A 26,615-nucleotide genomic window follows, 5' to 3' on the forward strand; every position below is an offset into this window, starting at 1 on the left:
ACATTTCAATTGCAGCCATGGTTGTCGAACATAAATCAATTAAATGCACAGACAACTTTGATATGAATATGACATGGAATGATTGACGTAATAAGCAAAGTCTTTAAAAAGAAATAAAGATGTGCATTTATATATGCAGTAGATATACCGTAATCACAGGCAGAGATGTAGTCCTACTTACTCGTACTTTTGCGCTATAGCTGACAGAGGTCTATGTATTCAACAAGTAGCCATATTAAAGTATCACACTACAGTCTTCTGGGTACAATGGCAGTTACATACGTAAAAGTGTACATGGCTACTGTTCGAACTGGTACAACAATGTAAACTGCCTATACAATGTGGAAATTCCAAGGGAGAGCTATGAGGAAGGCTGATAGCGTACGCAGTGTAGCACAGGTTCTGTTCGACAGCTAAGCAGACGGCAGCGCGGGGAGAGGGAAACGACAGGTGCTGAACCAGGCAGGGCGGAGGGGAGGAGGAGCAGAGGTGTGGCACAAAGCAGTGTTCTGGCTAAGCGTTGGTCAGGAGGAATTCATCGCTGTTCGCGGAGAACTTGAAATGTCGCAACCTTTAGCCCCCTTAGTTAACGCGCTAATGAATGTTGGTGCCTAAAATTGATGCTGGCATTGTTTTTACATGTACCTCAATGTGTTTGCTAAGTTTCATCGTGATCGGCGACTTCACCATTGTGGATGTTCCCTTGTCAGAGGCTGCTCTGTTTATTTTACAGAAATTGGTCATATTCCTACTACAGTAGCAGCTTCAATAGCTAGCACACAGTGTTTGTTTCATGGACCTCTAATATACTATTATATTAATATTTTCTCTTCCTGACATTAACAACCAATAGTTAAAGTTTCAAATATTACACAGATATATTACCTCTGTATTTTAAGTTTTGGGTAATTCAGGCGAACTCATAATAGAACCCAGGGAATCACTGGAGAAGTCGAGGGAATATTTAGAATATCTTCTCAAAGTAAAAGGAAATCTTCATGGTGGTGTCACGAACAACCGAGCTCATGGGGAGGAGAGATGTGATGTTGGTGAAATTATGCTTGAGGAAGTGGAAAGGATGGAAAATAAACTCCATTGTCATATATTAGACCTGAAATGGTGAAGTATAGTGGGAAGGCAGGGATGAAATGGCTTCATAGAATAAAAGACGAGCATGGAGTGTTGGTAAGGTACCTTCAGATTAGACAAAAGCAGTAATTGCACCTATCTACTGTACAAGCAAGGGAACAAGAAAGATTGCAACAACTATCGATGTATCTCATTCATTAGTATATCAGGCAAAGTATTCACTGGCATCTTGTAAGGGAGGGTACGATCAGTGGTTGAGAGATCCTAACCGACCTTCCTTAGTCAACTCTTGTACTTCTCCTACCCCAACGGTATTAGGTTTCAAAGGTCTAGGAATCCTTCATTTTCATGCCCTTCATGGTCCTCTCTTTCTTTGCCTGATACCTTCATTTTTTGAAGTATTGGACACCTACCATTTTTTCTTCTGATTAGTACTAATAGAGGATGGTTGCCCAGTTGTACTCGCCCTTAAAACAGTAACCACCGCCTTTCCTTTCATTGTTTTCACCCCACATTAATTTGTATTAACCATTTACACATTTTCTTGACTGGGGCAAGAATCACTATCACAAAATATCCTGATCATCGTCATCAGCGATCTGGAGTCTTTCTGAAGTCATTTGGTGACAGAATTTCAAAGATAGCGACTTTGTCATATTTTAGAGAAAATTCTGACGAATTTTAATTTATAACTTCATAAATTTTGTGAGCCAAGTAGTCAATAATATAACATTGCACTTTGGGTAACTGCATGGCCATGTGATGCAATATATTAATCTGTGCATTTTCAGTAATGGCATCTGAGTGCATGACTCATTCATACATGTGGAACATGAGTTCGTATTAATTTTGGAAGGCTTATCAGATACTGCTCATCCTATCCACACACTTCCTGTAAGGGAATGGAGATAGGTAATTTTAATTTTCCTGTGATGAGATTGAAGAGTTGATGACAACATTGGAATTACTTTTCATTTGATTATTTCAAAAGCCTTCACTCTTCAATTGCCCCAATCATTCAAATGGATTTTCAAATTAATAACATTACATATATACATGATCATTAAAGACTGTTATGCCTTTCAGCGTTCAGTCTGCAAGCCTCTGTGAATTTACTAAACATCGCAACAAACCTCTATTTGCAGCTAGTGCTGTGGCCTCATTTAGTTCTATACCTCTTATCTTTAAATCGTTAGAAACCGAGTATAACCATCGTCGTCTTGGTCTCCCTCTACTTCTCTTACCCTCCATAACAAAGTCCATTATTCTCCTATGTAACCTAACCTCCTCCATCCGCCTCACATGACGCCACCACTGAAGCCAGTTTATGCGTACAGCTTCATCCATCGAGTTCATTCCTAAATTAGCCTTTATCTCCTCATGCTGAGTACCCTCCTGCCATTGTTCCCACCCGTTTGTACTAGCAATCATTCTTGCTACTTTCATGTCTGTTACTTCTAACTTATGAATAAGATATCCTGAGTCCACCCAGCTTTCGCTCCCGTAAAACAAAGGTGGTCTGAAAACAGACCAAAGTAAAGATAGTATCTTCTGGGAGCTGACTTCCTTCTTACTGAATAATGTTGATCGCAATTGCGAGCTGACTGCATTAGCTTTACTACACCTTGATTCAATCTCACTTACTATATTACCATCCTGGGAGATCACACAACTTAATACTTGAAATTATCGACCTGTTCTAGCTTTGTATCACCAATCTGACATTCAATTCTGTTGAATTACTTACCTACTGACATTAATTTAGTCTTTGAAAGGCTAATTTTGATACCATACACGTTGCACCTATTTTAAAGTTCCAAGATATTAGACTGCAGGCTTTCGGGACAATCTGGCATTAAGACCAAGTCGTCAGCATAGGCCAGACTGCTTACTACATTTCCACCTAACTGAATCCCTCCTTGCCATTTTATACCTTTCAGCAGATGATCCATGTAAACTATGAACAGCAAAGGTGAAATATTACAGCCTTGTCTAACCCCTGTAAGTACCCTGAACCAAGAACTCGTTCTACCATCAATTCTCACTGAAGCCCAATTGTCAACATAGATGCCTTTGATTTATTTTAATAATCTACCTTTAATTCTGTAGTTCCCCAGTATGGGGTACTCGGTACCCTATCATATGCTTTCTCATGATCTACGAAACATAAACACAACTGCCTATTCCTCTCATAGCATTTTTCAATTATCTGACACATACTGAAAATCTGATCCTGACAGCACTTCTGTGGTCTGAAACCACACTGGTTTTCATCCAACTTCCTCTCAACTACTGATCGCACCCTCCCTTCCAAGATGCCAGTGAATACCTTGCCTGGTACACTAATCAATGAGATACCTCGATAGTTTTTGCAATCCTTCCTGTTCTCTTGCTTATAGATAGGTGCAGTGACGGCTTTTGTCTAATCTGAAGGTACCTTACCAACACTCCATGCTAATTTTACTACTCTATGAAGCCATTTCATCCCTGCCTTCCCACTATACTTCACCATTTCAGGTCTAATTTCATCTATTCCTGCTGCTTTATGACAATGGAGTTTATTTATCATCCTTTCCACTTCCTCAAGCGTAATTTCACCAACACCATCTTCCTCCTCCCAATGAGCTTGGCTGTTCGTAACACCACCAGAAAGATTTCCTTTCACATTGAGAAGCTGTTCAAAATATTCCCTCCACCTCTGCAGTGATTCCCTGGAATCTATTATGAGTTCACCCGAATTACTCAAAATTCTGTTCATTTCCTTTTTCCCTCCCTTCCTAATACTCTTTATTACAGTCCAAAAAGGTTTCCCTTCTGCTTAACCTAGTCTTTCCAAGTTATTACCACAATCTTCCCACGACTACTTTTTGGATTCCACAACTATTTGTTTTGCTCTGTTTCTTTCATCTACGTACCAATCCCTGTCTGCCTTGGCCCTTGTTTGGAGCCATTTCTGATAAGCCTTCTTTTTACGTTTACAGGCTGCTCTCACTTCATCATTCCACCAGGATGTTCGCCTTTTCCCATCTTTACACACAGTTGTTCCTAGGCATTCCCTTCCTGTTTTTACTACAGCAACCCTGTATGCCACCCATTCTCTTTCTATATCCTGAACCTGCTTACTGTCTACTGTTCAAAACTTCTCAGTAATCATATCCATGTACTTCTGTCTAATTACCTCATCCTGGAGATTTTCTACCCTTATTCGTTTGCCTAGAGATACTTAGTTCACTACAGATAAGATAGTGGTCTGTAACATCGAAAAATCCCCGGAAAACTCGTATATTCCTAATAGATTTCCTGAATTCTAAGTCGGTTAAGATATAGTCCATTATGGATCTGGTACCGCTAGCCTCCCACGTGTAGCGGTGAATAGCCTTATGTTTGAAGAATGTATTCGTAACAGCTGAACCCATATTAGCACAGAAGTCCAGCAAACGCTTCCCATTCCTATTAGCTTCCATTACCAGATATTGTAATAGGAGTTGAATCATGGCTGAGAAGTGATATAATTGGATGCAGAAAAATTCTCACGGAACTGGAGTGTGTGTTGTAGAGATAGGATAGGAATAGTAGGAGGGGAGTATTCATTCTGGTGAAAGAAGAATTTGTAAGCTACGAAAAAGTTAAGGATGAAAAACATGAAATTCTGGGTGTAAGGCTCATCTCTAAAGATAATAGGCAACTTGATGTATTTGGAGTGTACAGACCGGGAAAGGGTAGCGCTGACGCTGATTCAGAATTATTGATAAGATAATCAGCTATGTTGGAAATGATATGGAAAGGAATATGATAGTAGCAGGTGATCTCAATTTACCAAATGTCAATTGGGAAGGTAATGCAAACGACAGGAAGTATGAACAACAAATGGCAAATAAGTTAATATGGGAAGGGCAGCTGATTCAGAAAGTGATGGAACCAGCTAGAGGGAAGAATATTTTGGATGTGGTGCTGATAAAACCAGATCAGCTCTATAGAGAAACCAAAGTAATAGATGGTATTTGTGATCATGAAGCTTTTTAAGTTGTTGTTAAAAATAAATGTGAAATAAGGAAGGTATTAAAATTAGGACTATTAGGCAGTACCATATGGCTGATAAAACAGGCATGAGGGAGAAAAAAAAAAAAGTAAATATGATTGCTGGAAAATGGTAAATGAAAATGTAAACAGACTCTGGGATGGGTTTAAAGCAATTATTGTGGAATGTGAAAAAAGGTTTAAAGGTGGTAAGGAATGGTAAAGATCCACTATATTATAACAGAGAAGTAAGGAGACTAAGAAGGAGGTGTAGGTTGGAACGAAATAGAGTTAGAAATAGTTATGGAAGTAAGAAATTGAAGGAACTTACTAGGAAATTGAATCTAGCAAAGAAGTCAGCTAAGGATAACATGATGGCAAACATAATTGATGGTCATACAAATTTTAGTGAAAAATGGAAGGGTATGTATAGCTACTTTAAGGCAGAAACAGGTTCAAAGAAGGACATTCCAGGAATCATTAATGAACAAGGGGAGCGTGTATGTGAGGATCTTCAAAAGGCAGAAGTATTCAGTCAGCAGTATTTAAAGATTGTTGGTTACAAGGACAATGTCCAGATAGGGGAGGTGAGTAATACTAATGAAGTATTAAAATTTACCTATGATAACAATGACATTTACAGTAAGATACAAAAGTTGAAAACTAGAAAAGCACCTGGAATTGATAAGATTTCTGGGGATATACTAAAGGAAATGGATTGGGATACAGTACTATAACTGAAATAAGCCTACTTATTTGATTATTGTTTGGTTGAAGGAGCTATACCAAATGAATGGAGAGTTGCTATAGTAGCCCCTGTGTATAAAGGAAAGGGTGATAGACATAAAGATGAAAATTACAGGCCAGTCAGTTTGACATGCATTGCATGTAAGCTTTGGGAAAGCATTCTTTCTGATTATATTAGACATGGTTGCAAAATTAATAACTGGTTTGACAGAAGGCAGTTTGGGTTTAGGAAAGGTTATTCCACTGAAGCTCAGCTTGTAGGATTTCAGCAAGAAATAGCAGATATCCTGGATTCAGGAGGCCAAATGGACTACAATGTGATTGACCTATCTAGCGCATTTGACAGGGTAGATCATGGAAGACTACTGGCAAAAATGAGTGCTATTGGACTAGAAAAAAGAGTGACTGAATGGGTGGCTATATTTCTAGAAAACAGAACTCAGAGAATTAGAGTAGGCGAAGCTTTATCTGATCCTGTAATAATTAAGAGGGGAATTCCTCAAGGCAGTATTATTGGACCTTTATGTTTCCTTATATATATCAATGACTAGCTGATGTACCCGTGCTTCGCTACGGGATTCTCAGAAAGACTGACTTGGTGGTTTTCCTAACTGAAGTCAACATAGGTCATTACAAAAACGTCAGTAGGAATGTAGCAATTAAAAGCAATGTTATATAAAATACTCGCTCAGGTGAAAAACCGCACACTTTCTCACTTTAAACGAACAATACTACGGTGCTGATCTAACAGTCCAAAGTTCCAGAGCTGGAATAACAAGGTCGCAGACTGCCGTGGACACTCCTCTGTCATTATTCCATTAAATATGCACACTACTCGTTCCAATCAGTGCCTCAGAGTAGGGATTGAATAGCTCGAATACTATGATGAACCAGTGAGTTACGTACCAGATATATCAGAAAAATGTATGAACCAGAGGAATGGCATGCTAAAGAAGAAAGTTATCTTACTCCCCAGCTACTTTCCGCCAATATACACGCACGCTGTTACAGTCGGTACGACCAGGCGAGTTGGCCGCGAGGTTAGGGGCGCGCAGCCGTGAGCTTGCATCCGGGAGATAGTGGATTCGAACCCCACTGCCGGCAACCCTGAAGATGGTATTCCGTGGTTTCCCATTTTCACACCAGTCACACCAGGCTGTACCTTAAAGCCAAGGCCGCTTCCTTCACACCACTATTCATTTCCTATCCCATCGTCACCATAAGACCTACCTGTGTCGGTGCGACATCAAGCAAATTTAAAAAAACCTCGGTACGCTGCAGTAATACTATCTATCGGAGATGAGAGGAAACAGAAGACAAAAAGCACATCACAACAAACAATGGTCAAAGTAATGTTATTGTTGATACAGTTTATGAGCTTTCTATATTGCAGGCTTTCACATTAGTTTTCTTTCGACTCTGTGATATTAGGGTGTCCTACAATATTATTTATATCATAGACTGTAGTTCCTTATTCTCAGACTTTACATACCGATTTTCACTAAATTCTGTTTACCCATTTTCTCGTGACTCGATGCTGATATGGACTTAATAACAAAAATCCAAATTCATGAATATCTCTGATTATATGCGGTACGGAAACAATGTATAAGACATAAGTGATCGGAAATTTAATAACATCTTACATAACTACCACTAACTTACGACATAAATAAAGTTATGTTAGTTATGTAGTATTTATCAATACGACCACTAATAACATAAATAACTTATTTGAGAATTACATTTCAGGCCTTCCCCTAAACTACCATTTCACTCAACGTGAATAAAATAATTTGTAGCCTAGATTGCAGTGGCTCATCAACCGACATTACATACCGATTTTCATTAAATTCTCTTCAGCCGTTTTCTATTGATGCGTGTACATACATACTGACAGACAGACAGAAATTACGGAAAAGTAAAAAATGCATTTTCTTGTTACCGGGGACATGACCGATACAGAAATACCATACTTTTCAAATTCTGAGCAATGTACAGACAAAACTCTCATTTTATATATAGATTACATTTCAGGCCTTCCCCTAAACTACCATTTCGCTCAGTGCGAATGACATTATTGATAGCCTAGATTATAGCGACCTATTCCCCGACTTTGCATACCAATTTTCGTGAAGATACGACCACTAATAAAATAAATATTTGACAATTAAATTTTAGGCCTTCCCCTAAACTATAATTTTTCTCAGCGTGTATAGCCTATATTGTAGCGAATTATTTCCCATCTTTGTCTAGCGATTTTCATTAAGACACGACCACTAATAACATAAATATTTGAGAATTAAATTTCAGGCTTTCCCCTAAACTACCATTTCACTTAGCGTGATTAAAATAATTAATCGCCTAGATTGTAGCGGTTCATCACCCAACTTTACATTCCGATTTTCATTCAGTTCTCTTCAGCCGTTTTCTCGTGATGCGTGTACATACTTAGACAGACAGAAATTACGGAAAAGTAAAAAATGCATTTTCTTGTTACTGTGGGCATGACCGATACAGAAATGCCATTCTTTCCAAATTCTGAGCAATGTACAGACAAAACTCTTATTTTATATATATAGATATGTGAAATGAAGTGGAATCAGAGATAAGGCTATATAATAATTTTGTGTGGCTATTTCTAGCCGAGTGCAGCCCTTGTAAGGCAGACCCTCTGATGAGGGTAGGCAGCACCTGCCATGTGTAGGTAACTGCGTGTTATTGTGGTGGAGGATAGTGTTATGTGTGGTGTGCGAGTTGCAGGGATGTTGGGGACAGCACAAACACCCAGCCTCCGGGCCATTGGAATTAACCATGAAGGTTAAAATTCCCGTCCCAGCCGGGAATCGAACCCGGGACCCTCTGAACCGAAGGCCAGTATGCTAACCATTCAGCCAACGAGTCGGACAGAGATAAGGCTGTTTGCAGATGATGTTATTATGTACAGAGTAATAAATAAGTTACAAGATTGTGAGCAACTGCAACGTGACCTCGATAATGTTGTGAGATGGACAGCAGGCAATGGTGTGTTGATAAACGGGGTTAAAAGTCAGATTGTGTGTTTCACAAATAGGAAAAGTCCTCTCAGTTTTAATTACTGCATTGATGAGGTGAAAGTTCCTTTTGGGGATCATTGTAAGTACCTAGGAGTTAATATAAGAAAAGACCTTCATTGGGGTAATCACATAAATATGATTGTTAATAAAAGCTACAGATCTCTGCACATGGTTATGAGGGTATTTAGGGGATGTAGTAAGGCTGTAAAGGAGAGGGCATATAAGTCTCTGGTAAGACCCCAACTAGAGTATGGTTCCAGTGTATGGGACCCTCACCAGGATTACTTGATTCAAGAACTGGAAAAATCCAAAGAAAAGCAGCTCGATTTGTTCTGGGTGATTTCTGACAAAAGAGTAGTGTTACAAAAATGTTGCAAAGTTAGGGCTGGGAAGACCTGGGAGAAAGGAGACGAGCTGCTCGATTAAGGTACTCATCGACCCTCCATACAGCGATTTTCAAGAAAATTTTGGAATTTTTTTTATTGGCCCATACGAATGTATGTTTTATCTAGTTTGCAGAAATGTATAATTTATATAGGTTTTCTTGTTATTTAGCTTATTTGTATACATTTAAATGATTGGTGCGCACGTGTTTCAGCAGCTGTCACTTTGACAACTTGAATTTCTGGCTTGATATTTCAATATCATTTCATTCAAAGCGCGGGATGTGTTTGAACGCTTGATTTCTCATACTCATGAGTTAGTTTTCCTGGTGGGCAGCAGATAGAAGCACTAACTATGTTGTATTCTTTGAATAAAGGAAGAACGTCTTTCTTCCTTGCCACGTGGTCATGTGAGTGATAGTTATTTTGTACATGTGGTCTTCATGTTATATTTTGAAAGATGGGCTCCAAGTCTCGTACGCAAAATAGAAGGAAATCACACGTGTTTCAAGGGAATTAACACGCTGAGACACCTACGGAATTTCAAAATAACAAGTGTTACTGATAGTGTGAATAATCATGTGCCAAAAAGTGATTCACATAGGTTAGGTTCAGACATTGTAAATACTGACGTATTTAGTGATGTTAATTTTTGTTCTGGGAACGTTCTGTTTGATTTAGAATGTCTACATACCATGATTTTATTTGTAGCATGCCCTGAATGTTTGACATGTGGTAGTTTAGTAATAAACGAAGTAGATAATAAGAGATTGGCTGGGCCATTTCTATATTATTATCATGTAATATGTGTGGCTATCAAACACAAGACAAGACGAAAAACCCTATAACTTGGAGGAATGGACAGTATTTGCCACTTTAACAACGGTTGTACGTCAGAACTGGACATTCTCAAGAAGGCTGGCATCAGTCCAGGCAAGTATACAGTGTCCAGCGTAGGTGCCGCAGATAAGGAGCACCTTACTGTGGCTCTGAATCAGTGTACTCCGGAGCAAAAACAACGTCGGTGATACTTACGGGCGAGGAGGAAGCACACGATTGATCTAAAATCCCGAGAAGAAGGCACCACCTATGCATCAGGAGGCTTTTAGGAGCATAGGAGTAAGCTACTTTACTCTAAATGTGTATCTCAACTTTAAGTGACTTTTTCTCACGTTTCATTTTTTTCAGCATTTGTCATTATTTTGGCAAATGAAATCTACACTTAGAATAGAGATATGAACTTCATTCAAAAGCTAAATTGTAGCTAAATAACTCAGCTATGTTGTATAGCAGAATAATACAATTACATTGAAATTAAGGGTGCGGACCCCTGCAATTAAATTATTTTTCTCTATGAGAATAATTCAATTTATGGAAAAACATGAATAAATTTGGCCCTATGAAATCTACGAAAACTATTCTGCTATGTAACACTCAGAATGTATTGCAAAGCAATCTGAAGCAACAATGAGCCTTTTATGTTGAATAGGAGCAGAGATATTACGTCCCAAAAATGCTTGTTATTTTTTCAAAATTTCTTTGGAAAAAAAAAAACAGAAATTCATTTTGGATTATTTTATGCCAGAAATCCACTAGTTTGCACCCTTAGAATCCATGATATAGGTTTCAAGAAAATAGAATAACTTTGCAGAAATTTCATCACTAGTGTCGATGAGTACCTTAAGTGGTATGTACTGAGCTGTCAGTGGAGATATGGCGTGGGAGGACATCAGTAGACGAATAAGTTTGAGTGGTGTCTTTAAAAGTAGGAAAGATCATAATATGAAGATAAAGTTGGAATTCAAGAGGACAAATTGGGGCAAATATTTGTTTATAGGAAGGGGAGTTAGGGATTGGAATAACTTACCAGGGGAGATGTTCAATAATTTTCCAATTTCTTTGCGATCATTTAAGAAAAGGCTAGGAAAACAACAGACAGGGAATCTGCCACCTGGGCAACTGCCCTAAATGCAGATGAGTAGCGATTGTTGTTGTTGTTGTTGTTCACCACATGTACCAAATCACCCTTTCATATCCTTCAGTTCTATTTGCAACTCTCGCATTGCAATCGCTCATTAGCACTATTCTATCCTTGCTCTTGACCCTGACCACAATGTCACTCAATGCTTCATAAAACTTGTCAACTTCACCCTCAACTGCACCCTCACATGGTGAATACACGGACACAATTCTAGACCTAATTCCTCCAACTGACAAATCTACCCACATCATTCGCTCATTTACGTGCCTAACAGAAACTATGTTGCGTGCAATGGTATTCCTGATAAACAGCCCTACCCCATACTCTGCCCTTCCCTTTCTAACACCCATCACGTACACTTTATAATCTCCTATCTCTTCCTCATTATCTCCCCTTCCGTATATCACTTACTCGTAGCACATCCAGATGCATCCTCTTTGCTGACTCAGCCAGTTCTACTTTCTTTCTTCCATAAGCCCCATTAATATTGATAGCTCCCCATCGAATTCCATTTCGTTTACCAAGTTGTTTCCAAGGAGTCCCTCGCCTGTCAAATGGGAGTGGGACTCCGTTACTCCCATAGGTCCGAGGCTTGCTTAAAATGTTCTGAGCTCGGTAAATTCATGAAGCAGGATGCTACCCTACTTCCACATAGTCCAAGTGAGGATCTCTCCTCTAACGGGTTATAGACCACCGGTGGATTGTATAGTCCTTGCTGCCTGAGCACAAGGAGGGCCATGACTCAGAACAGAATAAGCGATTATTTTATTTTCGATTATCCCATCACTAGTGCCAAGATTTCATGTAGCACTTTAAGATTTTGGAAATAATTTGAGATCATCAGATTTCCCTGCTCTTTATCTAGTTTCATGCACCATGGATACGAATTGGTATAATAAGTATGTTGTAAACTGTAAATTCTTGTATTTCTAAAAGTAATTATGAACTTAAAGAGATGACTGGCTGCAAAGGTAATCTATTTGCATTATGAGTCCTGAATTTATTTCTTCTTCTAAAATGTGTTCAATCCTCTACATAATCAATGCGCAAGAGTATACCATGGATATATGTCAAAACATTAAATTTTGCACCTAATTCAATACTGGGACCCAGACTTTTAAATTTTTTCACAGTAATTTCAATTTTAGCCGGGCCTGTGGTGTAAGGGTAGCGTGCCTGCCTCTTACCCGGAGGCCCCAGGTTTGATTGCCGGCCAGGTCAGAGATTTTTACCCGGACCTGAGGGCTGGTTCGAGGTCCACTCAGCCTACGTGATTAGAATTAAGGAGCTATCTGACGGTGAGATGGCGGCCCTGATCCACAAAGCCAAGAATAACGGCCGAGGGAATTCATCGTGCTGACGATACGACACCTCGTAATCTGCAGGCCTTCGATCTGAGCAGCGGTCACTTGGTAGGCCAAGGCCCTTCAAGGGCTGTAGTGCCACGGGGTTTGGTTTGGTTTTCAATTTCAATTTTAATTTTGCATTGAACCTAAAAAAAGTATCAGTTTATCATGAATATTAAACTGTTTTATTGCTTTCCAGATTTCTTGTTTTCGCTAGTTGCTTTACATCGCACTGACACAGATAGGTCTTATGGCAACGATGGGGTAGGAAAGGGCTAGGAGTGGTAAGGAAGTGGCCGTGGCCTTAATTAAGGTACAGCCCCAGAATTTGCCTGGTGTGAAAATGGGAAACCACAAAAAAACATCTTCAGGGCTGCCGACAGTGGGGTTCGAACCCACTATCTCCCAGATGCAAGCTCACAGCTGCGCACCCCAAACAGCACGGCCAACTCGCCCGGTTCCAGATTTCTTCATGTTTTTACAAACATACCATACTCCTTCAAACTGCCAGCATTTTTTTCATCACAGACATCTGATTTGATGTTTAGTATCCAGCCATAAAACCAGTTTGATGGTCTACAATGATCTCATGGATATATGAGTAAACTGCTTGAATAAGTCACAAACACTTCACATCTACTGCAGTGATATATGCAAGACTATTGCATTTACATGAAGTAATTTAGTATTAAGTAACACAATGTATATCATTCAATAACATATATTTTTTATTTATTTTAGTACTTACACATAAAGCCCAAGTCAAGGATTAATAAATATGGTAGTATAAAATAAAACAGTATACTTACGCATACTCCGAATTAGGAACACCAATTACAAGCATCTCGCTGCCCTTCATATGCATTCTCCACATACTTTTGTGATAGCCTCGGGCATCAAGATCCCATATTTTGAAGCACTAAAATGGAAAATATTAATGACAAAGATTCTATAGTTTAAAGTAGCAAAACAACAAAACTACAGTTTAAATATAGCATGCTAACTAACTGGAGCGAGTATTTTAATAACAGAGAAATTATTTTAAAACATATCTTTCAAATTACTTTTGTTAAACTTCACACTACGAACGCTGTATAACTACCACACTTAATAATTATCCAGATATTCATGTTATTACTGATGACATTTTTAATATGAACTGTCGTCAACCAATCTTCTTCTTCTTCCTCATTCCCCCTCCTCCTCCTCCTCCTCCAGGCCTTTTACCAATTACTTGGAGTCAGCACTTTGTATGGATTTAGCCCAGATTTACGGTTGGATGCCTTTCCTGATGCCATCCATATATGGAGGGATGTTTTCACTTTTGTGTGTTTCTGTGGTGGTTTGTAGTGCGATGTGTTGTATGCAAATGAAGATGTGTATTAAGGCAAACAAAAACACCCAGCCCCGAGCTAGAGGAAAATCCCCGACCCGGATGGGAATCGAACCTGGGGCCCTCTGAACTCACGGTCACTACACTGACTATTTGGCCAAAGAGCTAGAGAAGTCGTTCACTAATCGTTGTTTCATATTCATCACTTCTGAAATGCTCATAACCATTATTAATGCTGCATCCAGTAGCACCGGCTTTTGTGGGGCACTATGCCTCTCAACCTCCATCAATATCTTGAGGGACTGGGTGTCATTCTGCCCATCAAAAAATATTGAACATTCCATTTCATTGTGATACCTGGTTGTGATTCCTGTATCAACATCAACAACAGAGGTGACCATTTTACATCGTTGTTCCAATGATGAAGTTGCAAAACTGCACTTTTACAGTATGGGCAAAACCCTCTTCATTACATACATACAATATCATTATAGACTGTTATGCCTTTCAGCGTTCAGTCTGCAAGACTCTGGGAATTGACTAAACGTCGCCACAATCCTCGATTTGCAACTAGTGTTGTGGCCTCGTTTAGTTCTATACCTCTTATCTTTAAATCGTTAGAAACCGAGTCTAACCATCATCGTCTTGGTCTCCCTCTACTTCTCTTACCCTCCATAACAGAGTCCATTATTCTCCTAGGTAACCTATCCTCCTCCATTCGCCTCACATGACCCCACCACCGAAGCCGGTTTATGCGTACAGCTTCATCCATTGAGTTCATTCCTAAATTAGCCTTTATCTCCTCATTCCGAGTACCCTCCTGCCATTGTTCCCACCTGTTTGTACCAGCAATCATTCTCGCTACTTTCATGTCTGTTACTTCTAACTTATGAATAAGATATCCTGAGTTCACCCAGCTTTCGCTCCCGTAAAGCAAAGTTGGTCTGAAAACGGACCGATCTAAAGATAGTTTCGTCTGGGAGCTGACTTCCTTCTTACAGAATACTGCTGATCACAACTGCAAGCGCACTGCATTAGCTTTACTACACCTTGATTCAATCTCACTTACTATATTACCAGCCTGGGAGAACACACAACCTAAATACTTGAAATTATCGACCTGTTCTAGCTTTGTATCACCAATCTGACATTCGATTCTGTTGAATTTCTTACCTACTGACATCAATTTAGTCTTCGAGAGGCTAATTTTCATACCATACTCATTGCACCTATTTTCAAGTTCCAAGATATTAGACTGCAGGCTTTCGGCACAGTCTGCCATTAAGACCAAGTCGTCAGCATAGGCCAAACTGCTTACTACATTTCCACCTAACTGAATCCCTCCCTGCCATTTTATACCTTTCAGCAGATGATCCATGTAAACTACGAACAGCAAAGGTGAAAGATTACAGCCTTATCTAACTCCTGTAAGTACCCTGAACCAAGAACTCATTCTACCATCAATTATCACTGAAGCCCAATTGTCAACATAGATGCCTTTGATTGATTTTAATAATCTACCTTTAATTCCATAGTCCCCCAGTATGGCGAACATATTTTCCCTTGGTACCCTGTCATATGCATTCTCTAGATCTACAAAACATAAACACAACTGCCTATTCCTCTCGTAGCATTTTTCAATTACCTGGCGCATACTGAAAATCTGATCCTGACAGCCTCTCTGTGGTCTGAAACCACACTGGTTTTCATCCAACTTCCTCTCAACGACTGATCGCACCCTCCCTTCCAGGATGCCAGTGAATACTTTGCCAGGTATACTAATCAATGAGATACCTCGATTGTTGTTGCAATCCTTCCTGTTCCCTTGCTTATAGATAGGTGCAATTACTGCTTCTGTCCATCTGAAGGTACCTTACCAACACTCCACGCTAATTTTACTACTCTATGAAGCCATTTCATCCCTGCCTTCCCACTGTACTTCACCATTTCAGGTCTAATTTCATCTATTCCTGCTGCCTTATGACAATGGAGTTTATTTACTATCCTTTCCACTTCCTCAAGCATAATTTCACCAACATCCTTTTCCTCCTCCCCATGAGCTTGGCTGTTTGCAACACCACCATGATGATTTCCTTTTACATTTGGAAGATGTTCAAAATATTCCCTCCACCTCTCCAGTGATTCCCTGGGATCTATTATGAGTTCACCTGAATTACTCAAAACACTGTTTATTTCCTTTTTCCCCTCCCTTTCTAAGATTCTTTATTACTGTCCAGAAAGGTTTCCTTGCTGCTTGACCTAGCCTTTCCAGGTTATTACCAAAATCTTCCCATGACTTCTTTTTGGATTCCACAACTATTTGTTTTGCTCTGTTTCTTTCGTCTACGTACCAATCCCTGTCTGCCTTGGCCCTTGTTTGGAGCCATTTCTGATAAGCCTTCTTTTTACGTTTACAGGCTGCTCTCACTTCATCATTCCACCAGGATGTTCGCCTTTTCCCATCTTTACACATAGTTGTTCCTAAGCATTCCCTTGCTGTTTCTATTACAGCATCCCTGTATGCCACCCATTCACTTTCTATATCCTGAACCGGCTTACTGTCTACTGTTCGAAACTTCTCACTAATCATATCTATGTACTTCTGTCTAATTTCCTTGTCCTGGAGACTTTCTACCCTTATTCATTTGCAGACAGATTTCACTTTCTCTACCCTAGGCCTAGAGATACTTAGTTCACTACAGATAAGATAGTGGTCTGTATCATCAAAAAATCCATGAAAAACTCGTACATTCCTAACAGATTTCCTGAATTCGAAGTCGGTTAAGATATAGTCTATTATGGATCTGGTACCCCTAGCCTCCCATGTGTAGCGGTGAATAGCCTTATGCTTGAAGAATGTATTCGTAACAGCTAAACCCATACTAGCACAGAAGTCCAGCAAAAGCTTCCCATTACCATTAGCTTCCATATCTTCCCCACATTTAACAATCACCCTTTCATATCCTTCAGTTCTATTCCCAACTCTCGCATTAAAATCACCCATTAGCAGTATTCTATCCTTCCTGTTGACCCTGACCACGATGTCACTCAATGCTTCATAAAACTTGTCAACTTCATCCTCATCTGCACCCTCACATGGTGAATACACGGACACAATTCTTGTCCTAATTCCTCCCACTGACAAATCTACCCACATCATTCGCTCATTTACATGCCTAACAGAAACTATGTTGAGTGCAATGGTATTCCTGACAAAGAGCCCTACCGCAGACTCTGCCCTTCCCTTTCTAACACCCGTCAAGTACACTTTATAATCTCCTATCTCTTCCTCATTATCTCCCCTTACCCGAATATCACTTACTCCTAGCACATCCAGATGCATCCTCTTTGCTGACTCAGCCAGTTCTACTTTCTTTCTTCCATAAGCCCCATTAATATTGATAGCTCCCCATCGAATTCCATTTCGTTCACCAAGTTGTTTCCAAGGAGTCCCTCGCCTGTCAAATGGGAGTGGGACTCCACTACTCCCATAGGTCCAAGGCTTGCTTAAAGTGTTCTGAGCTCGGTAAATTCATGAAGCAGGATGCTGCCCTACTTGCACATAGTCCAAGTGAGGATCTCTCCTTTAACGGGTTATGGACCACCGGTGAATTGCATAGTCCTAGCCGCCTGAGCACAAGGAGGGCCACGACTCAGAATATGTCCGAGATTCCCACTCCCATTCCATAGCAACTGGTATCCCGACTCTCAGGACCACTTACTAGGCCACTCAGCCGTTGCCCATTGTTCACGAACTAGGACGTGACTACAGTAACCCACAAACATGAACCTTTTCATTACATATTAAAAATCAGGTTTTATTGTGATTCAGTTGAAACCAATGCAAGGTAAACTAACTTTCAAAATTCTTTATAATTATATCTCTTAGTAAAACAAATTATGAGAGCTTACATTCCAAAACAAAATTTGCAACTTGACTAGAGTGACAAATGATATTTCAGATCATTGACTGCCTGTACATTTAATAGTACATACTGAATGAAAATCTGCCTTAAGATTGCTGTGTTTATTATAGCTATTAAACACCATAAAGTCCTGGAATAAAACACCATATTCCTCTTAAAATTGATCATATAAATAATAATAATAATAATAATAATAATAATAATAATAATAATAATAACAACAACAACAATAATAACAATAACAACAACAACAACAACAACAACAACAACAATAATAATAATAATAATAATAATAATAATAATAATAAAAATAATAACAACACATCAGCTTTACTCTTAACCAATGCATTATTAACACAATGATTATTATTACAAGAACTAAAAAAAGGGATTAATTTTGTGCGGCATGAAAGATCTTAAACTATAGTGAAAAAAAATCAGTTTCCAAGTCTTCAAACACATTAGATACAGGTAAGACATCACTGACACTGATGCAAAATTATTTGATAAGGTAATTATATGTCTTTTCATGAGAGTTTAATCTTGATATAAACATGGTATGTCCACACCTCTGCTAAAGAAAGAGTTGTGATTCGCTGAGCATGAAGTACCGACCTCCACCCTGCCAATGTCTCGTGTTCAGATGTATAGGGCTGCGCATCGCATATGACAACAGTGCGAAGATCTGAACGTCTGAATAAATGACTAAACCTGGATTCTGTTCACTTAGTTTAATGAACACATTCACAGCGGTTTTCCTCTTTTGTGCTTTACTACACACAAAGGTCTTACCTCCTGCTCCATTTCTCTCACTATGAATATGGACTCACAGGCAACTGCAACAAGCAACACCTTATCTCCACGCTGTACAGCTTGGGACTTTCCCCCACATTGAGAAGACTTCCTGTATTACACCACGCCTTGCGCCTTCATTTCTCGTTATTTAATCACTATGCCATAAAACAAAGCATATGACAACCATATTTTAATTTGATTACGTACTCTTCCAAACCCTCTAAATGTAATAAACTAAACTAAAATAAAATAAAATTAATGCGACATACTACTTTTCTTTGAGCTTGCATACAGTCAAGCGAGTGAGACTGTGGCTTCTCGAATCAACTACGTCTATGTCGACGTGTAAAGGCAAGGTGCTCCGCCTATTTGTTTACACCAGGATTAAACTCTCGAGAAAAGCGGTATAGCTATGTGGGGAACGATACAGAGAGGAACGTTATTGTAGCGGGTGATCTGAACTAGTCAAATATTAACTGGGAAGGGAATACAAATGACAGAAAGCATAACCAACAAATGGTGAATAAGTTATTATGGGAAGGAAAGCTGAATCAGAAAGTGATGGAACCAACTAGAGGGAAAAATATTCTAGACATGGTGTTGATAAAAGCAGATGAGCTCTATAGGGAAACTGAAGTGGTAGATGGTATACCTGATCATGAAGCTGTCTTTGAGTCAAAAAATAAATGTGTTAGAAAGGAATGTGGTAAAAGTAGGACTACTAGGCAATACCACATGGCTGATTACAGGGGAATGTAGACAATTTTAGAAAGCAAATATGATCAATGGAAAATGGTAAATAAAAGAGGAGTGTAAAAAACAAATATGTAACTTTAAAAGTGGTAAGGAATAGTAAGGACCACATTATATTATAACAGGGAAGTAAAGAGATTAAGAAGGAAGTGTAGTATAGAACAAGAGTTAGGAGTGGTAGCGTGAGTAGGGAGAGATTGAAGGGAGCTCACTAGCAAAATTGAATTCAGCAAAAAAGTCAGCTAAGGATAACATGATGGCAAACATAATTGGGAGCCACATGAATTTTAGGGAGCAATGGAAGGGCATGAATAGATACTTTAAGGCAGAAACAAGTTTCAGGAAGGACACTCCTGGGATCATTAATGAATAAGGGAAGTGTATATGCAAGGACTTACAGAAAGCAGAAGTATTCAGTCAGCAATATGTAAAGGTATTTGGATATAAAGATAATTTTCTGATAGAGGAGCCAACTAATAATGGCAAAATACTGAAATTTACCTGTGATAATAAATAAATTTATAAAAAGATACAAAAGTTGAAAGCTAGACAAGGCTGCTGAGGTTGATAAAATTTCTGGGGAAATATTAAAGGGTACAGGTTGGGATATAGTGCCATATCTGAAATACTTATTTGATGACTGTTTGCATGAAGGATCTATACCAAATGACTGGATAGTTGCAACAGTAGCCCCAGTGTACAATGGAAAGAGTGAAAACATAAAGCGGAAAATTACTGGCCAGTCAGCTTGACATGAGTAGTTTGTAAGCTCTGGGAAAGCATTCTTTCTGATTATATTAGACATGTTTGCAAAATCACTTACTGGTTTGATAGAAGGCAGTTCAGTTTCTTTCTTCTTTTTTTTTACAATTTTGCTTTACATTGCACCGACAAGTCTTATAGCAACGATGGGATAGGAAAGGCCTAGGAGTGGGAAGGAGGCGGTCGTGGCCTTCGTCAACGTACAGCCCCAAGATTTGCCTGGTGTGAAAATGGGAAACCACGAAAGCAGTTTGCGTTCAGGAAAGGTTATTCCAGTGAACCTCAATGTGTAGGATTCCAGCAAGATATATTAAATTCAGGAGAACAAATGGACTGTATCGCTATTGACCTTTTTAAAGGATAGGGTAGATCATGGAAGATTACTGAAGAAAATGAGGGCAACTGGACTAGACAAAAGAATGCCTGAATGGGTGGCTACATTATTGGAAAGTAGTACTCAGAGAATTAGAGTAGGTGACACGTTATCTGATCCTGCAATGATTAAGAGGGGGGGGGGGGGGGGTTTCCCGCAGGGTAGTACTATAGGAAATCTTTATGTTTTCTTATATATATATATAAACTAGCAAGTTACCCGTGCTTCGCTACGGCTTTAAAATGAAAGTTATTATTCAAAGTTTTACATTTTGGAGAGTCCACTGTCAGCTGAGCCTGTATTCTACGTCCTCAGTTTGTATGACGAACGGTTTTGGGAGAATGATTATTTATTTTAAATCTACCATTCACTTGAACCCCGTACGGAAAAATTTGAATGTTTAAAATCATATCTGATTTAAGATCTAGGATGTAAAAGTGACCAACCTGTGAAATTTTGATTTGTACATCGAACAGTAATGGAGTAATGAATAATTTATTACGGGGTGAATGTTTTGAAATATTTATTAACATCTAGGATATAGAAGACAACCCTTCATAAAAAAGTTATGTTCCTGCCTAAAACGGTTTCGGAAGAATGGATATTGTGTTTTTCAGAGTCAACTACCATCTAAACCTCTTAGGGGAGAAATGTTTTGAAGTATACGGTATTTTACACCTAGGACATAAAAAGAAGACCCTTCTTGTAAAATTACAACTTCGTACGCCAAACGGTTTTGGAGGGATGAATAATTCAGTTTACAGAGCTAACTTCATTTGATACTTTAGCGGTGGAACGTTTAAAAATATTTCTTATTTCACACCCAGGATTTAAAATTTATATACCGCTATTTGAAATTTTATCTTCGCACATTAAACCATTTTGGAGGAAGGAATTAATATATATATATTTTCGGATCTTAACCACCATTTACCTCTCTGAGGGGTTAAATTTGTTTCAAACCTTTTGTTATTTAACACCTAGGATATCATTTGACATTTGAGCTTCGTAATTCAAACGGTTTCATATAAACGTATATTTTTGTCATCATTCCTCACCCCCCAGTCAAAACCCCTTACAGGTGTATTGTTGTAAGTCCACTTATTATTTGTATCCTCATAAAAAGAACTCAACTCCTTTTACACACCCTTAAGTCGATTCCCTCGGGCCCCATCCTCCCAACAAAAAATGTGTTACTTTATTTTTAAAAGAGATTCCAAACACCAATTTTCATGTCCGTCACATCCTTCGTTTCTGTGATATAAGTATCTTCATACAAAGAATTAAACTCATTTTTCAATTCATTTACCTACGCATAATTGGATTTTCCAAAAACAAAAGAATGCATGTTTCTTTATTTTTAAAGAAGATTCCAAATTCAAATTTTCAAGTCTATAACATCTTCAGTTTTTGAGATATAAGTAACAGAACTGACAAACGGAGTGATTTTTTAAAATGAGAACATCTCAAAAATGTATTTGTATTTTTATTCTCTTTTAAATATAAAGTAACACATATTTTCTTGTTTTTGGAAAAATCATTCGGGAGGGGGGGGGGGGGTTTCCACAAAAGACTGAAAAAGGGATTGAATTCTTTTTATGTGGATACTTATACCTCAAAAACTGACAATGTCACAGACATGAAAATTGATATTTGGAACCTCCCGTAAAAGTAAAGGAACACACATCATTTTTCTGAAAATCCACTTAAGGGGAAATGTTAAAGGAGTGAATTTTTAAAATGACCACATACCGTATAGAGCATACATCAAAAACTTAACACATTATAGACGTGAAAATTGGTATTTTTAATCTCTTTTAAAAATAAAAGTAACACGTATTTGTTTCTGGAGGAAAAAAACAATTCAGGACTGGAAAAGGGGTTGAATTCTTTTATGCGGATACTTATACCACAAAAACTGAAGAGGTTACAGACATGAAATTTGGTATTTAGAATCTCCTTTAAAAATAAAGAAAAACATATTTTTTTTAAAAATCTACTTAAGGGATGGTGAACGGGAGTGACAAAGGAGGTGAATTTTTTAAATGAGTATATCTAAAAAACATAACATGTTACAGACGTGAAAATTGGTGTTTGGAATCTCCTGTAAAAGTAAAGGAACACGCATAATTTTTCTAAAAATCCACTTAAGGTGAAGTGTTGAAGGGTAAAATTTTTAAAATAAGCACATACCGTATACAGTATACATAAAAAAATTAACACATTATAGACGTGAAAATTGGTATTTTAATAGATATAGAAATATATTTATTTAAAGTTAATTACAAGTAGGACCAGAGGTCCCTTTGGCTGTAACTAACTGCTACTTTAAATGTATCACCTAACATACAAAATCTAATAAAAGAATACATAAAAAGCGTAAGATACATTTTCCCACTGAGGATATACGAATAAGATTAAAAACTAAACATCTAGGAGATTACAATAATACTTTTAACATTTCATAAACATACACTATACTAACAAGGAAGCGAAGACGAAAGAGAAACCTAAGAATTTTAAAGCCGAGGATGAATTAAGAGTAAAACTGAGCATCTAAAATGTATCTAGGGGGTTATGATATTTCGTACTATTTAATTAATTTGGTGAAAATTCATTTACATGGCTTAATAAGTGGAAAGGTAGCGAAATTTAAGAAATTTTTTCTGAGTTCCCACACTACTTTGCTGAATTTCATATAGTTTTTTTTTTTTTTTTTTTTTTTTTGCTAGGGGCTTTACGTCGCACCGACACAGATAGGTCTTATGGCGACGATGGGATAGGAAAGGCCTAGGAGTTGGAAGGAAGCGGCCGTGGCCTTAATTAAGGTACAGCCCCAGCATTTGCCTGGTGTGAAAATGGGAAACCACGGAAAACCATCTTCAGGGCTGCCGATAGTGGGATTCGAACCTACTATCTCCCGGATGCAAGCTCACAGTCGCGCGCCTCTACGCGCACGGCCAACTCGCCCGGTTTTCATATAGTTTAAGATCGTTGTATAATTGAGAGGCAGTGACAATGAACGACTTACTGCACTTTACCGTACGATGCTGTGGAACCTGAAGGGTGTTAGCTTTAAACCTATTGTCCCGATCATGCACTTGGCTCATCTGAACAAAGGACTTGGTCAAATATGGGGGAGCATTAGATTTTAAAATTCTCAGAAGTAAACAAGCAGCTGAGTACGATCGTCTATCCCTGAGTTTCAACCACTCTGCGGCTTTGTAGTAAGATGTTACGTGACAGTCTTTACGAATATTGAAGAAGAATCGAACAGAGGCATTCTGAATACGCTGGAGTTTGCTATTATATTTCTCGGAGATATCGCTGTAAATTACAGCGCCATAATCTAAAATAGGAAATAAAATAGTTTGGATCAACAGCTTTCTCACCGAGAAAGAAAGATACGGCAAGTTTCGTCGAAATTGATGCAATATGCCAGACACTTTCTTGACCAAGTGCTTGGCATGGCAGGTCCAGGACCGAGTATTATCCATTAAAATACCTAAATTCTTAACACATTCCTGATACTTGACTACAGAAATGTTTATAATTACTGGAGGAATGTCCCTGCTGAAAAGATTTCATAAGTTTCTTCGATATCCTAGAAATATAGCTAAGGTTTTGTTTTCATTTAATAGTAAATTATGACTTAGTGTATATTGATGTAGCCTTTCTATATCTAGATTTATTTTACTAATACTTTCGACAACATGATCTGATTTGAAACAAATTTAACCCCTCAGAGAGTTAAATGGGGGTTAACATAAGAAAAAAAAAATTAATTCCTTCCTCCAAAACGGTTTAACGTACAAAGACAAAATTCCGAATAGCAGTATATATATATTTTTTTAAATCCCAGGTGTGAAATATGAAATATTTTTAAACGTTCCACCACTAAAGTATCAAATGAAGTTAGCTCTGTAAACTAAATTATTCATCCCTCCAAAACCGTTTGGCATACAAAGTTGTAATTTTATGAGAAGGGTCTTCTTTCATGTCCTAGGTGTAAAATACTGTATACTTCAAAACATTTCTCACCTAAGAGGTTTAGATGGTAGTTGACTCTCAAAAACACAATATTCATTCTTCTGAAACCATTTTAGGCACTAAAATAACTTTTTCATGAAGGGTTGTCTTCTATATCCTAAGATGTTAATAAATATTTCAAAACATTCACCCGTTAAAAAGTATTCATTACTCCATTACTGTTCAACGTACAAAATCAAAATTTCACAGGTTGGTCACTTTTATGCCCTAGATGTTAAATCAGATATGATTTTAAACATTCAAATTCTTCTGCAAGGGGTTCAAGTGAGTGGTAGATTTAAAATAAATAATCATTCTCCCAAAACCGTTCGACGTACGAACTGAGGACGTATTATACAGGCTCAGCTGACAGTGGACTCTCCAACATGTAAAACTTTGAATAGTAATTAATTTTAAAGCCGTAGCGAAGCACGGGTATCTTGCTAGTACTGTAAATATGCTCATTTTTTTTATTTACTCCCTTTAACACTTCCCCTCAAGTAGATTTTCCAAAAACAAAAAAAAATACACGTTTCTTTATTTTTAATGGAGATTCCAAATACCAATTTTCATGTCTTTAAACTGTTCAGTTTTCAAGATGTAGATACACTCATTTTAAAAATTCACACCCCTAGTGGTGGAGTATCCGAAAATCCTCCCTTAGCGAGCACCTACATTATAATAATAATTTCATTTCTTCATGTCCAGTAGTTTTGGCTTGGCGATGATGAATCACTCGGGACAAGTTATTTTATATTATTTTATTATTATGCGTGAATGGTCCCTTTCGGAACACACGAAGCTTTATTTACAATTTCGTTTGCGGAGGATCCAGGATGCTTTAATAATAATGTTATTTGCTTTATGTCCCACTAACTACTTTTTTTAAGGTCTTCGGAGACGCCGAGGTGCCGGAATTTAGTCCCACAGGAGTTCTTTTACATGCCAGTAAATCTACCGACACGGGGCTGTCGTATTTGAGCACCTTCAAGTACCACCGGACTGAGCCAGGATCGAACCTGCCAAGTTGGGGTTAGAAGGCCAGCGCCTTTACCGTCTGAGCCACTCAGCCCGGCCCAGGATGCTTTCATCTTCTGACTAAAGATCCTCTTTCTTTCTTCCGTCCACTTGGTACCTGCTCTTTTTGGTACTTCATTCTCTGGAGTAACTTCCCACTTGTCAATTTTCTTTCTATATATATTTAGATTCAAAATGTCTTCAGGTTGAATTTGTGCGTTCTTCATGTCCGCTTTTGTTTGTTGTATCCAAAGAAAATTCTTCAGTTTATCAACTCTTTCAAGAACTTGGTGGGTTAGTCTGGTTTCTGGAAGCCTATTGACATGTACAAAAAATTTTAGCCTTCTTTTCCTGAGGTCTGCCGCAATATTAGATAATTTTTCTGTGGATTTCCGGGTTTGGAGGTGGTACCCTTCTCCCGTGTGTCTTGGTCCTAAAATTTTCCTCATGATTTTTTGCTCTTCTTTTAGGATATTTTCCAGCTTGCCCTTTCTATGAAGCATTAGAGATTCCCCTGCATATAAAGCCTCAGGTTTGATTACAGTATTGTAATGTTTAATCCTAACGTGGAGAGACATACTTTTTTATTGTTGTAGATTTCTCTTGTTCTCCCATAAGCTCTTCTGAGTTTTTGGACACGGTTGTTTTGGGCTATTTTCTCTTGTCCGGTTGGTTAGAGGATTTCGCCCAGGTATTTGAAGTGAGGGATTCTGTTGATTTGTCCGTATTTTGTATTGAGACTATGGATGTCTAGTTTTGCACAGAAAAATTCAGTTTTTTGGAAGGAGATATGAAGTCCGACCTTTCAGGCACATTCTTGGAGAATTTCAACTTGCTTTATTGCTGTGACTTCATTGCTGGACAAAAGGGCCAGGTCATCTGCGAAGGCTAAGCATGGAATTTCAAGCTTATTTTTTTTGTGTCCCAATGTTTACTGGGTTCCAGCTATTTTGTGCTTTCAGTTCTTTTTCCCATTCCCTCATCACCTTATCTAGGACAAGGGTGAAG

At 38.3% G+C, this 26,615-nt stretch overlaps 1 protein-coding gene across 3 annotated transcripts in view; it reads right to left on the minus strand.

The window, feature by feature from the left end:
* Positions 1-26,615, minus strand: part of LOC136864197 (protein O-linked-mannose beta-1,2-N-acetylglucosaminyltransferase 1) — a 652,704-nt gene that overhangs the window by 2,674 nt on the left and 623,415 nt on the right. For all 3 annotated transcript variants that reach the window (XM_067140873.2, XM_067140872.2, XM_067140875.2), the window contains one exon: positions 13,429-13,538. In XM_067140873.2, coding sequence (XP_066996974.1) covers positions 13,429-13,538 — 110 coding nt within the window. The remainder of the gene's footprint in view (positions 1-13,428; positions 13,539-26,615) is intronic.

Source organism: Anabrus simplex, chromosome 2 (assembly GCF_040414725.1).
Source record: "Anabrus simplex isolate iqAnaSimp1 chromosome 2, ASM4041472v1, whole genome shotgun sequence".
In the NCBI taxonomy this organism is placed as follows: Eukaryota; Metazoa; Arthropoda; class Insecta; order Orthoptera; family Tettigoniidae; genus Anabrus; species Anabrus simplex.